At 48.5% G+C, this 11,886-nt stretch overlaps 1 protein-coding gene, 1 long non-coding RNA gene and 1 pseudogene across 3 annotated transcripts; 2 read left to right on the top strand and 1 right to left on the bottom strand.

Annotated features, from left to right (window-relative positions):
• Positions 1-2,759: 2,759 nt before the first annotated feature.
• LOC136460075 (uncharacterized) lies at positions 2,760-9,618 on the top strand. Its single transcript, XR_010760325.1, has 3 exons — positions 2,760-3,158; positions 3,235-3,392; positions 9,484-9,618. It is a non-coding gene; the product is annotated as an uncharacterized lncRNA (long non-coding RNA).
• On the top strand, positions 6,747-8,661 carry LOC136460073 (pentatricopeptide repeat-containing protein At3g14730-like; annotated as a pseudogene).
• LOC136460074 (uncharacterized) lies at positions 8,397-11,794 on the bottom strand. 2 transcript variants are annotated; one of them, XM_066459910.1, is made up of 3 exons: positions 10,368-11,794; positions 9,449-10,060; positions 8,397-9,195 (listed from the first exon to the last, which is right to left on the bottom strand). In XM_066459910.1, exons 2-3 carry the CDS (start codon positions 9,897-9,899, stop codon positions 8,723-8,725), a joined length of 924 nt encoding a protein of 307 aa, XP_066316007.1. In that variant the 5' UTR covers positions 9,900-10,060; positions 10,368-11,794; the 3' UTR covers positions 8,397-8,722. The 2 variants fall into 2 exon arrangements, with proteins under 2 accessions (XP_066316007.1, XP_066316006.1); XM_066459909.1 differs by lacking the exon at positions 10,368-11,794 and having other exon boundaries at positions 9,449-10,359.
• Between the last annotated feature and the right edge of the window lie 92 nt (positions 11,795-11,886).

The raw sequence follows: 11,886 nt of genomic DNA, 5'->3' as shown, positions 1-11,886 counted from the left end.
TATGGGCTTTATGTTGTGATATGCTATGGCCCTGGATGGATCCATTAGCTGCTAATAGGTAGCTAGTTAATAGGCCACCCAGCTGATATTAGTTGGTTTTGTCGACTAGTGAAATAGTTGTTAGTTTAGCATTCAGCTAACAATTAGCTAAACTATTAGTTGTGTTTGGATCCAATGAGTTTTATTTTGTTTGGATCCAAATGAGTTAATTATTAGTAGCTAACTATTATCTTCTTGGATCAAACAGGGCCTTTGTCAGTAGAAATAATGTTAACGTGTTGGTCAGTCTACTATATGGATGTTTGTGTTTTACATGTTAACAATTATCTGTCGTAGGCTGCATTTGATCTGAAGTTTTTTTTTCCCTGTCTCACGTAAGTACATCTTTTCTCCCTACACAGACAATTTTTAGGAGCTCTTTGACTTGAGCGAGGAAGTTCGTCATGCGACGCAAGAAAGAGGGATATATTCCTAGCAGCTGACCGTTGAATACTTGTACGATCGTCACTCTAGGCCAATGACCGATCGGTAAAGAAAAGCTTATTGTCTTCTCGGCTGCTCCGCTTTTGAGAGGAACAGGAAACAGCGTTCCCACACAAGATTACAGTAGAGAGCGGCAAACAACAGCGAAAACAAAGAGAAGGCCCCTGTGACCTGTGTGTGAAGGCCGTGAACTGTGTGATGCGGGGACTGGGGAGGAGCTTCCTCATGCTCGCCCCTGGGACGGAGACAGGCAGGCCGAAGGAAGGCGCACATGGAACTCTTCCGTGGGAGTGGGGCTGTGGGACTGATGGCCTGTGGGAAGGGGGGAGCCTACTCGCGGAAGGCTGGCACTCCCACAGGTCATCACGGGGACCAATGCTCGCCGCCTCGACTGCACTGCCTGCCGAGTGCCGATCTATGCATGAGCCGTGACCCTATCGTGTCCTCTCATCACTGCTCCCTTGGCCTCATCAACCTCGACGGATCCTCTTTATCTAGTAGCTACTAAATTTAGTAATTTTTAGTTATTTTAATAATTTTTTAAACCAAATGCTATGATTAAAAGTTACCAAAAAAATTTTAATCTTCTTTGATACTTCTGAAGTTACTAAAAGTGACTAAACTGTTTAGTAGCTCGAACCAAACACACCATTAAGTATACGCTGCTACCCCTACCACTAGTTTCTGCGTACTGGAATCGACGACAGAGCTGAAGCTGAGCATAGGATACGGCCACGATATGGCTGGCATTTGCCGTACTCCCTCCGTAAAAAAAACGTTTTTTTCTGGAGGGAGGGAGCAGGCTGCAACGGATGGATAGTGGGTCTAGGAGCAGAAAAAAAAATCTCGCGCATGTTAACTCCGAAATGTCAAATTTTTCAAGATTCACCGTCACGTCGAATCTTTGGACGCATACATGAAGCATTAAATATAAATAAAAAATAAAACTAATTACACAGTTTAGACAAAATTTACGAGACGAATCTTTTAAGTCTAATTAGACTATGATTGGACACTAATTGTCAAATAACAACGAAAGTGATACCGTGACATTTCGCTAAAAAATTTGCCATCTAAACGGTACCTTACTTGCATTGAGCCAACCGGGAGGATCCGTGTGCGGGGGTGGGGGCAAGCCAAGGTGCTCGCGTCGCGCTGACCAGCCCGGCAGCCGTCCAACCGCGCCAGTGCGCCGCCCAGCAAGCTACGCCGCGGTCGGTAGCAACCGCCGCGCTTCTATTCGGGGCACGTACGTACAGGATGACACAAGGAAAGAACGCGACAATGGACATGTTGCTAGATGCGATGCCTCGGCGCCGACTCCATGCGTAGCAACATGCAGCAGTGCCCGCCCATGCCCATGCCAGCACCGTGCTGTCAGCTTGTCGCCGCCCCCCACAGACACAGCTCCAAGGGGTCCCTCCCACTCCCACCCGCCCGGGCCCGGCCTGTGGCAAGTAAAGTCCATCTGAATCTGAACTGACCCTTGCACCCTTGCCTGTTGGCGCCTGCAAAGGGAGGAGTAAGGATGGCAACGGGTATATACCCGTCGGGTATCGCTGGAACGTTCTCTTTTCCGCTACGGAGAATTCATCCCGTCTCCATCCCCATTAACTGTCTCGGGTATAGATTCTTGTCCATCCCCGTACCTGTCGGGTATCGGTCGGGTAACAGATACCCGACGGGTACTGCATACCCGATAAATAAGGACACTTGGGGTCGCAGCTTTGCAATCGGAGACGTTTCTTCTTCACCCGGGTATAAGTGTCGGAGTCTCGGAGATGCCGAGGAGAAGGAGCGAGGTTGCGAGGAGGACGAGCAAAGGTGGCAGAGAGACCGAACTGAGGAAGCGAGGGGCACGAGCGCTCGTGAGACATGCGTGCTTGTGCTGCTGGCGGAGATGGTGAGGAAAAATTGAACGAGGGTTCCTAGAACACACAAATTATATATATGACTGTTCAGATTTGGACCAAAATATCTATGTTGAGCTTCTTTGGGCCTAATAGTCGCATGACAGCTCAAATAGTCGGGTTCCCCAACGGGTAATGGGGACAGGTAAACAGGGAACGTTCCCGTACCCGCTATACCCGTCGGGTATGGATTCTTGCCCATTTAGATACCCGCGGGTAAAGATATGATCCCATCCCCATCCTCTAATGGATTAAATACCCGTCGGGTATCGGGTCCCCGTTGCCATCCTTAGGGAGGAGAGGATCTTCTACAAGACGAAACTTGTACCAGACTATCCTCGCATGTCATTTGGCCACGTCGCTTGCTTCAGACGAGGCGCCGATTGGGCTCCATCCTTTCTGGAATTTTCGTCCCCACGACCGAGCACGGATGCCGCGTCCCTCCCCAGCCCCAACCGCATGCGGCCTCCCCCATCATCGCACTGCCCATCCTGCGCCTGCCGTGGCGCCGATCGGGCTCCATCCTTTGGCTAGGGGCTACCCCGTCTCCATTCTTCACGAGCACCACCGGCGTACGGCCATGGCGTGCGCACGCCCAAGATAGGCTCGACGGAATGCCATGCCGCGTCACCACACGGACCACCGCCGGTCACCGCGGGACGAGCGCGTCGCAAGGAGGAGTTGCAGAGCGCTAGCGCAGGCTGGAGAAGGCTGCGCTCGGAGACCCGGTTCCACGGCGCAACGTTCAGCGAGGTCAACTGACAGGTCAATAACATAACTACCAGAACATTCTTTGAGAGAGTAATTTAATCCTTTAACCCATCTGTTTTTATTTTCGAAGCTATATAGCACCTGCGCACTAGGTACCATTTGAGCTCATCTCAGTCAGCTACTTCACTACCAGAACATTCAACTGAAAGTCTGAAACGCCCTACATGTGTTTGTTAAAATGCACGCAGGGAGCATCCACCACTGTGCTCATGGCTATAGTTGGCAAAGGTATAGCAAAGGTCATATTAAGATTATTACAGCTCTGATAATTTATTACATCATTCAAGCTCTAAAAAGTACAGTGGCTCATCTCAGACATGAAAATATTAAATAGTACGTGTTTTATGGTTAGCTATTTCATGGAACAATAGATATTCTTCCCAGTACAGTGATTCGGTTTCATATTTCTTTACCATCTTTTACTGCCATAGCCAACATCTGGACAATCATACATTACAAATCGTTTAAGGACTATTTACTGGTAGTTTTGTTCTATCCTAATTGATAAGAACTTATTTAAGGACTATTTACTGGTAGTTTTGTTCTATCCTAATTGATAAGAACTTGATTTTGACTTTAATCGAAATATACTATTGAAATTAGGAACCTTTTAAAACCACCAAATATCTCCTGTATGATCCCAAAAGATTAATAAAAACTAAATTTCAAAGCTACCAGGACCTGTACACATACACCCAAAAAAAAAGGGTAGCCATTCCTCGCGGCCTCCTCCGCCTTCACCTCCAACACCACGGAATACTGGCACCAAAAAAAAAAAAAAAAAAAAAAACACCACGGAATACTGCTCGCTCTGTCAGTCTGCCACCCTCAACCGCAGCAGCACTACAGAATCCATGAATACCCTGAGGCAAGCTTTCTCCTAAACTATTTCTTTCTGCTCCCTTTCACTTAGCTTTGTATTCTAACCGGTGCTCAAGCTCTACCTCTACCTTATTGCCGCACTTACACTCATATGCATGGCAAGCTAGCTAATCGCTGTGCTACAGTCCATGTGCTGATGTGCAAGTCCAACCATAGTGCCACCTATTATCTGAACTCACTTATTCAGTTATTCAGTCACCAATCCCCTGATCTCCAGTGTTAAATTGTTATAAAAACAAGATGGACAGAGCTGTGGCTCAAAGGCTGATCTATGATGCTGGAATAAATTTGGTTACAATTTATGACCTATGGTTGTGGCCTTGATGCAGCTATGTTAAACTTAAATCTTTGCTTACAAAGCTGCAACTCAAAATATTAGCATGTAGCTAAATATGGCTAACAGAGATGTAAAAGGGGGGCAGACCCAGTGTTGGAGGCTCCCACATGAGTGGGGTCTAGGGAAGGAAAAAACCGAGGCAAGCTTTCCCTCCGTAAAATCTACGGAGATGCTGCTTCGAACCAACGACCTGGTGACTCAGTGAAACAGCTCTCACCACTGCACCAGGCTAACAGAGATGAGGAACCTAATAAAAATTTCTTCAGATGTTCTGATGGTTATCTCCAAGTGATGACTATCAAAGAAAATGTGAATATGGTGCTACTGAAATTCCGAGATAGAGTGTGTTGTATTTCTTCTCTATCTTGCTCTCCTTTCTAACATTTTTTCTTGAAAAAGTTGCATGTTGCCATGTTCTAGCTTCCTGCAATATGTTTGAGATTGAGGAACCATAATTCAGGGCTGAGCCATGCAGCAGGGTCCTGTGGCTAGTAGAGTCATATTTTAATTAGGCTGTAAGCGTGCATTTGAGTGTGTAAAAAGTGAATAGGTAACCTCAACTGTAAAAATGTTTGACACACTCATTTGCATTCCAAAGAAACTATTATCTGAAAACTAACAGGAATATTTACAAAAGAACATGTTTAATTTCAATGTGATAAGCACAAGTACTCTAAAGCACTTAAATTACAATCACTTTTGCTGCAACTCATGGTATCTATCGTTTTCAGAAGGTCTGAATCACATCGATTATCCGTTCTTAGTATCTATTTAAAACATTTTGTAAAAAATAATTGTTACTATAAGGTTAATTATTTTTTAATACAAAAACTGACATTATCATACGTAGTAGCCCCTACTAATTCTTTTAAGGAGGTAACGGGCGCCACGAGAAATGAACTGGCCCGATCTTGTATGGCGCGGCCTTGCCGCGCCTGTGTTTCTAGTACGGGAGCACGAATCCAGGACCAGGAGCTCTCACGCGCCACCGGCACACGGCGGCACCCGGATCCTTTCTTTTCTGTTGAGGGCTCTTCATCCATACCCCTATTTTATATTGATATTGTGACTTTATCTTTATTTTTTTAACTTTGTGAATTTGCTCATGCTTATTCAAAAGGAAGAACCACTTTGCCCCTATTCCTTCGTCTTCCCCTAATGGTGTTAACTTTTGTACCAAAGGACAAATATGTCCTTGTGATTTTGCCTCTGGTTTTTAGGGCTACTTGTGATTTTACCCCTAACTTGGGGTAAGACACATATAATGTATTTTGAAAAAAATGGTTATTATATTTAGTCAATTCAGATTTAATATTGGAAAAATTATTCACAAATCACATGTTGAGTGTCTATAGTAGTCCTGTCCTGACTATGATACCAAAAAAGTTAGGAGCAAAATAACAAACGAAATCAGCAAGTCAAGTCCATTGTTGCATTCCGGCGAACACCTTGCCTGCAGCATGTGCTACTTGCCAATGCCGTTCAGGCGAACACCATGCTCTCGTTGCCATCGCCGCTCCTATTCTTGCTGCTCGGTCACTGGTCACTGCTGGTCGATGCATGCAGCAGCGTAGCAAGGTGGTGCGACTCAGCTCCAACGACAATTGCTACCTTCCCTTACGGCGCTCACGGCAGTTCATGCCCTACAGGAAAAGAGCCTTCTCATCGGATCCCTTCGCCGCCTCCTCTTGCCCGAGATGGGAGGCTCCTGTTGGCCGTTCCAGCCCCGCACGAGACCGCGACGCCCTCCTTGCACGTGGCCGCTTGACTGTCCGCTCGCCACGCCTGGCTACGCGCCCGCTGCCGATGCCGCGACGTCCGCACAGTTGCGCGCCTACGCACCCGCCGCGCAGCGCGCCCATCGGCCATGCCGCAACGCTCGCCCAACGGCACCCGCCGCGTCGTGAGCTCACACGGCCGCAGCGCCCGCCCAGCCGTGCCCCCATCGCGGCCGCCGCACCCACCGCAGCGCCTGCCTTGCCGCGCCCGCCGACTGTGCCTCCCCCATCGATGTCGCGCGCCCTGCCCAATAGGCACGGGGACACGGTGCGGATGGGATAACTGTGATAAGAGCATTTCAGTCATTTCGCATATGATTTAATATATTTTATTTTTTAAATGATTTAATCAGTCTCTAAATAACGGACATCCAACCCAGGGGCAAACTGCTCCTTTGTTTCGAAATAACATATCACAATTGAACTTCTGCCCACCGTTTTCTCTTTCGCAGAAACGCACGAGCCCGCAATCATTTCTCCTCCTTTAGCCCATTTCGCTAACGCTTTCCAGGCCACCGGAACGGCCCAAATCGAGCAAACTACAGGGCCCAGAAGCCGCGGGATCTGCCTGAAATGAAAGGGCGTTGGGAATGCGAGCCGCGCGGGCGAAGCCTTGTGTACTCCCGCGGTCCGCCGCACTTTCGGCAGCCGCTGCCTCGCCGCTCGCCGGGAGATGGCGGCGGTGCGCGTCCCGCTCCACGCCATCCTCTCCCGCGGCGCGGCCCCTCCGTCCGCGGGCCTGCTCCTCCCGCTCCACGCGCACCTCGTCGTGTCGGGCCGCCTCGCCGCGTCCCCCGCCGTGATCACGTCCCTCGTCTCCCTCTACGCTCGCGGCCCGGGCGCGCTGCACCCGGCCGTCCCGCTCCTCCTCCCCGCCTCCGCGCCGCCCCGCTGCCCTGCTTCAACGCCGCGCTCTCCCTGCCGCACGCACTCGCGCTCCCGCTCTTCCGCCGCCTCCTCGCCGCGCACTCCCCCGACGCCTTCTCCTTCCCGCCCCTCTTCTCCTCGGCCCCCACCTCGCCGCACCTGCTCGCGCTCCATGCACTCGCGCTCCGCTTCGGCCTCGCACACGACCTGTTCTGCGCCAGCGCTCTGCTCCGCGGGTGCCTGAGGTTCGGCCTCGCCGACCACGCGCACCGTCTGTTCGACGAATTGAGGCACCGGGACGTCGTCGTGTGGAACTCCATGGTCAATGGGTTCGTCAAACTCGGGTGCTTTGACCGCGCTACAGAGTGCTTCAGGAAGATGAGGGAGGTGGGTGGGGTGGAGATCAGCAGCTTCACAGTCACCGGGATCTTGTCCGTGTGTACAGCAACAGCCGATTTGAGGCGCTGGGCTGCAGTACACGGGTTGTCGGTGAAGTCAGGATTTGACAAGGAGGCATCTGTGTGCAATGCGTTGATAGATCTTTACGGGAAGTGCCACCAGGTGCACGATGCAACCATGGTGTTTGAGGGGCTGCCAGATACTGACAAGGATCTGTTCAGCTGGAACTCCATGCTGTCAGCGCATCAGTACTCGGCTGATCACATGGGGACGATGAGGGTCTTTGCGAGGATGAGACGTACTGCACTTTTGCCTGACGCAGTGACTGTTGCCGCTGTTCTCCCGGCATGTGTGCAGACTACAGCCCTGCAGGTTGGGAGGGAGGTGCATGGATATATCGTGACGAGCGGCCTGGCCTGTGATGGAGCACTGGACGTGTTTGCTTGCAATGCGCTGGCGGACATGTATGCGAAGAGCGGTGGGCTGGATGATGCTCGTCGTGTGTTTGATTGGACACGCCAACGGGATGTGGCATCGTGGAACATTATGATCGATGGGTATGCGTCACATGGGCGTGGGCAGGAGGCACTGATGTTATTCCATCAGATGATAGAAGAAGGCTTGGTTCCAGATGAGGTAACGCTGCTGGGAGCATTGTCGGCTTGCAGCCACTCTGGGCTTCTCGAGGAAGGGAAGGGTTTCCTAAAGAGGATGAAAGAGGAGTTTGGATTGGTGCCACAGCTAGAGCACTATGCGTGCGTCACCGACATGCTTGGGCGAGCAGGGAGGTTGGATGAAGCAAGAAAGGTAATAGAAGAGGCTGGTGATGTTGGTGCTGGTGCATGGAGGACATACCTTGCGGCATGCCAGATGCATGGTGATAAGGAGAGAGCACAAGAGGCAGCTAGGATGTTGATGGCAGAGGAATCAGGGAGCGGGGGGTGGGTTCTGCTCGCCAACACTTATGGTTGGGACGGAAACTTTGAGGAGCTTGAAGAGGTGAGAGAGGAGATGAAACGCTAAGGGGTGCAGAAGGCAGCTGGTTGCAGCTGGGTTGAGGTCGGATGAGAGAATAATGGAAGTGGAACAATGATTCATACTTTTGTTAGTGGGGTTAGGGGACACCCAGAGGGCTGACATGATTTATGAAATGTTGCTCACGTTAATAGGTTGGATGAAGGAGTGCAGCCATCTGAGCAATATAAATCCAATGTATCTGGCAGAATGCTCATGACTTTTCAAATTGTGCTACACAATTGGTTACACAAGCACATGGACTGACAGTAGCCCATAAATTAGAATGGTGCATCAGAAGATAAAGTTAAGCTCGCACCATCAAGACCAGCACCAAAATTTGGTCCTGGCAACAAATTTTCACCAAATATCAATGTTCCAGCGGCCAGTGCTCCAGCTCCGAGCCCCATTCCAAGGTTAGAAGAACCATTCTGACCTGCAAACCTTCTTGGTGGCATATTTATGTAGCTCTGTGGCACTTGCCCCCTCGTAGGATACGGTGGGGAAAAGTAACTGGGGTTTGAAGTGGTTGGTGGCAGGGTTTGTGGGATCAGAGGGGGTTGATTGCTTCCTGGCGGTGATGGATCTGGCCGAGTGGTAGGGCTTGTTGGCATGGTGTTGCTGTAGCGATCATCACCTTTGCTGTGATCCCTATAATGGCTTGAGGGCAGTGGTGGATAATTATAAACTGGACCATCTTCTATAGCTAGTGTGATACCGACCTGGTTTGGGTGCTTTGATCCGTTGTGTGATCCTGCACATTAACAACAGAGGCAGATAAGTTGAATTCAGTCATATACTGATACTGATTGTGTTATAATCAGTAAGGTCAATCTTTGTTAAGGCCATCCCAAATCACTTGCTCTATTGGTTAAACATAACTTTGTATTGTTTGTGTGCAAATTTACCTATAGCAAGATCTTTTTTGTTGTTGTACTGAATTCCACTCGGTGCAAATTTACCTATATTGTTTTATCTTGAAAGAAAAAGCATAAGTTTCTGTTTACCTGAAAACTGAGCATGAACATCTTCCTCCTTGTAGATACGGATGGATACGTCGACAAACCCATGAGCTTTGTCTGACTTCTTCCTCAGCTGGAAGCTTGCAGTCTCCTCAACCCCAGGCTGCTCCTCACCGTGCTCAAATTTGTCGAAATACTCTTTCATCTGGACAACGGCAGCTCCCTGGAGGTGCTCCCTGAGGAAGATGGGCTCTCTCCTGTACACTTCAACCGTCAATGCCATCAGTTGCAGGCTGCTCAGATCATGCTCGTCAACCGAGACCGAGAACTTCATGCCCCAGCTTGGGTCGGAGCTCCCCGACGCATCCACCTTGGTGCAGTACTTGCTGTTGGGATCGACCCATGCGATGGAGAACCACTGCGGCATGAGCAGCGACGATCTGCGTCCCAGGCCGCGTGCGGAGATCACACAGAACTCCACCGATGTTTTCGCCATTTGCGTGAAGAGGAAAGGTGAGGAGATCGCCGGACGGCGACGCGGGCCAGTGAAAACGATGGTGTGATATTCGTTGGCTCATAGGCTGCTGCTTTACCACTCTTTGTTTTTTTTCTTGTTAGCTTTGCTGTTAGCTTCTGGTCATGGAATTGATTCCAAAGCTGCGGCATTAGGAGAGGGAAAAGCATAGCTGAAAAAGGGTCTGATGCTTCGATTCCAAAGCTGCGGCCATGCATATGCATACGCTTGGAAGCCATTCGTTGCGTTGTGCACAGACGTTTGAACCGAGTGACCAATCTAACACAGTGACACTTAAGTCCCAATTTTTGCAAATGCCAAATGCATTAGGGAAGGTGGTGATGGACTGTGAGGTCAACTAGGAGGGTGGGTTTACTTTACTATTACAAGTGTATAAGCCATGGAAAAACTGAGAAGACTTGGAGAGAGAAAATGAGTAGAGGGCCATACCTTCGGGCTTGGCAGAGTAGACGCCATGGCAGCGGGTCGATGGTGAAGTCGGTGGCGGCTTTCCGTCGCTGGCAGCACGCTCTCTTTAGATCAGGTTAGGGTTTCTCTGTAGGAGGGTTGCGGCGGCTCAGATCAACCTCGTACCTCGTGCCACGGCCCCAACTACTCTTTTATGGTGCTGTGCGATGGGGCCCCACCAACCATAGAGTGGTTGGACGCTCCCGACTAGGGCGTTGATCCAAGGGCCCAATTGGTGGAGATCAAACTAACATTCTCTCCCTTAATCTCGTCTTATTCCTTAAACTTAACTTACTTTATATTGTTCCCATTCCATCAAAGATCAGTGCATAGAGCGTGTCTCATCGTCACGGTCTGTTGCCATTAGATTAAACAGCTACAACACACCTCTTTGTTTTGAAACAGATACTCAACTAGGCCCTTAGTATCCAGAAATCATAGGTTTTCCTATAAACCCATGTCGACTGTGTGTTCTCTGAACGCACTGGGTGGTTAGCCTTTGGTAAGCGGATCCGCAAGTACTTGCTCGGTACTTATGTGCTCAATGCTTTCAAAATGATTCTAGATTTTCTCCTTTACAACATATACCTTAGTGTCAATGTGTTTGGCAGCACACTTACTTGTTGTCATATGAGTTAACTTACTTTAAATGGTTATTGCTGTTGCCTACCATTGTTAAATTCATGTATAAATTTTCTTAACCTTCTTTTGCCTGTTCCTTAAGCCTCATGATAAGCTATACTATGGTATGCATCACTGATGACACAACAACTGTTTCTTTGGAGCTTTTCCACAATAATACTTCAACTGCGAGTGTTAGCAACTGATGTGGATTTTACTACACATCTCGTCAAGACTTAACTTTTGTACCCTCAACTATTTAAGAGTTATTATTATTTCTTACTCAGCATGAGGCCTATAATACTTTGCAAAATTGCAAGATATTCTCAACTCAATTCCAGTGATCTATATCTAAACTGGACTTCTACCAAAATACCACGGATACATAAACTATGTTCTTACTTGTACCTGTACACTCATCAAGCTTCTAACAGCTGAAGCATATGGAACAATGGCGGTGTTTAGTTGGGCAAAGTTTGCGCAGGCAAACTTTGCATAGTGGAGATTCCCTACTGTAGCATTTCATTTGTATTTGTGAATTATTGTCTAAACATTGACTAATTAGACTCAAAAGATTCATCTCGCAAAGTTAAAGCAAACTGTGCAATTAGTTTTTGATTTCGTCTACATTTAGTACTTCATGCATGTACCGCAAGTTTGATGTGACGAGAAATCTTTTTTTTGCATAGTGCACTTTTTAGGAGTTTGGAGGAACTAAACCAGGGCAGTGTTCATTTGATCGAAATCATATCAGTTCCTAGAACACTTAGAGTTCCCAAATCTATTACCCTCGACTATAGGAGCAGGCGTAGGTTTACTCGCATGCATACTTTGCTTCTTTAGAATCTTTTTCTAAGTATGCCTTTGCGATAGTCCTAAT

The sequence above is a fragment of the Miscanthus floridulus genome, chromosome 6, assembly GCF_019320115.1.
Source record: "Miscanthus floridulus cultivar M001 chromosome 6, ASM1932011v1, whole genome shotgun sequence".
Lineage (NCBI taxonomy): Eukaryota > Viridiplantae > Streptophyta > Magnoliopsida > Poales > Poaceae > Miscanthus > Miscanthus floridulus.
Note: the sequence above shows the minus strand (reverse complement) of the source record. Positions and strands in the feature narration are given on the sequence as shown.

Coding starts and splice junctions, on each gene's coding strand:
- LOC136460074 (XM_066459910.1), bottom strand. CDS start 9,899: ATGGCGAAAACATCGGTGGAGTTCTGTGTGATCTCCGCACGCGGCCTG. Junction 9,196..9,448: donor TGTTCATGCTCAGTTTTCAG/GTAAACAGAAAC, acceptor GTTAATGTGCAG/GATCACACAACGGATCAAAG.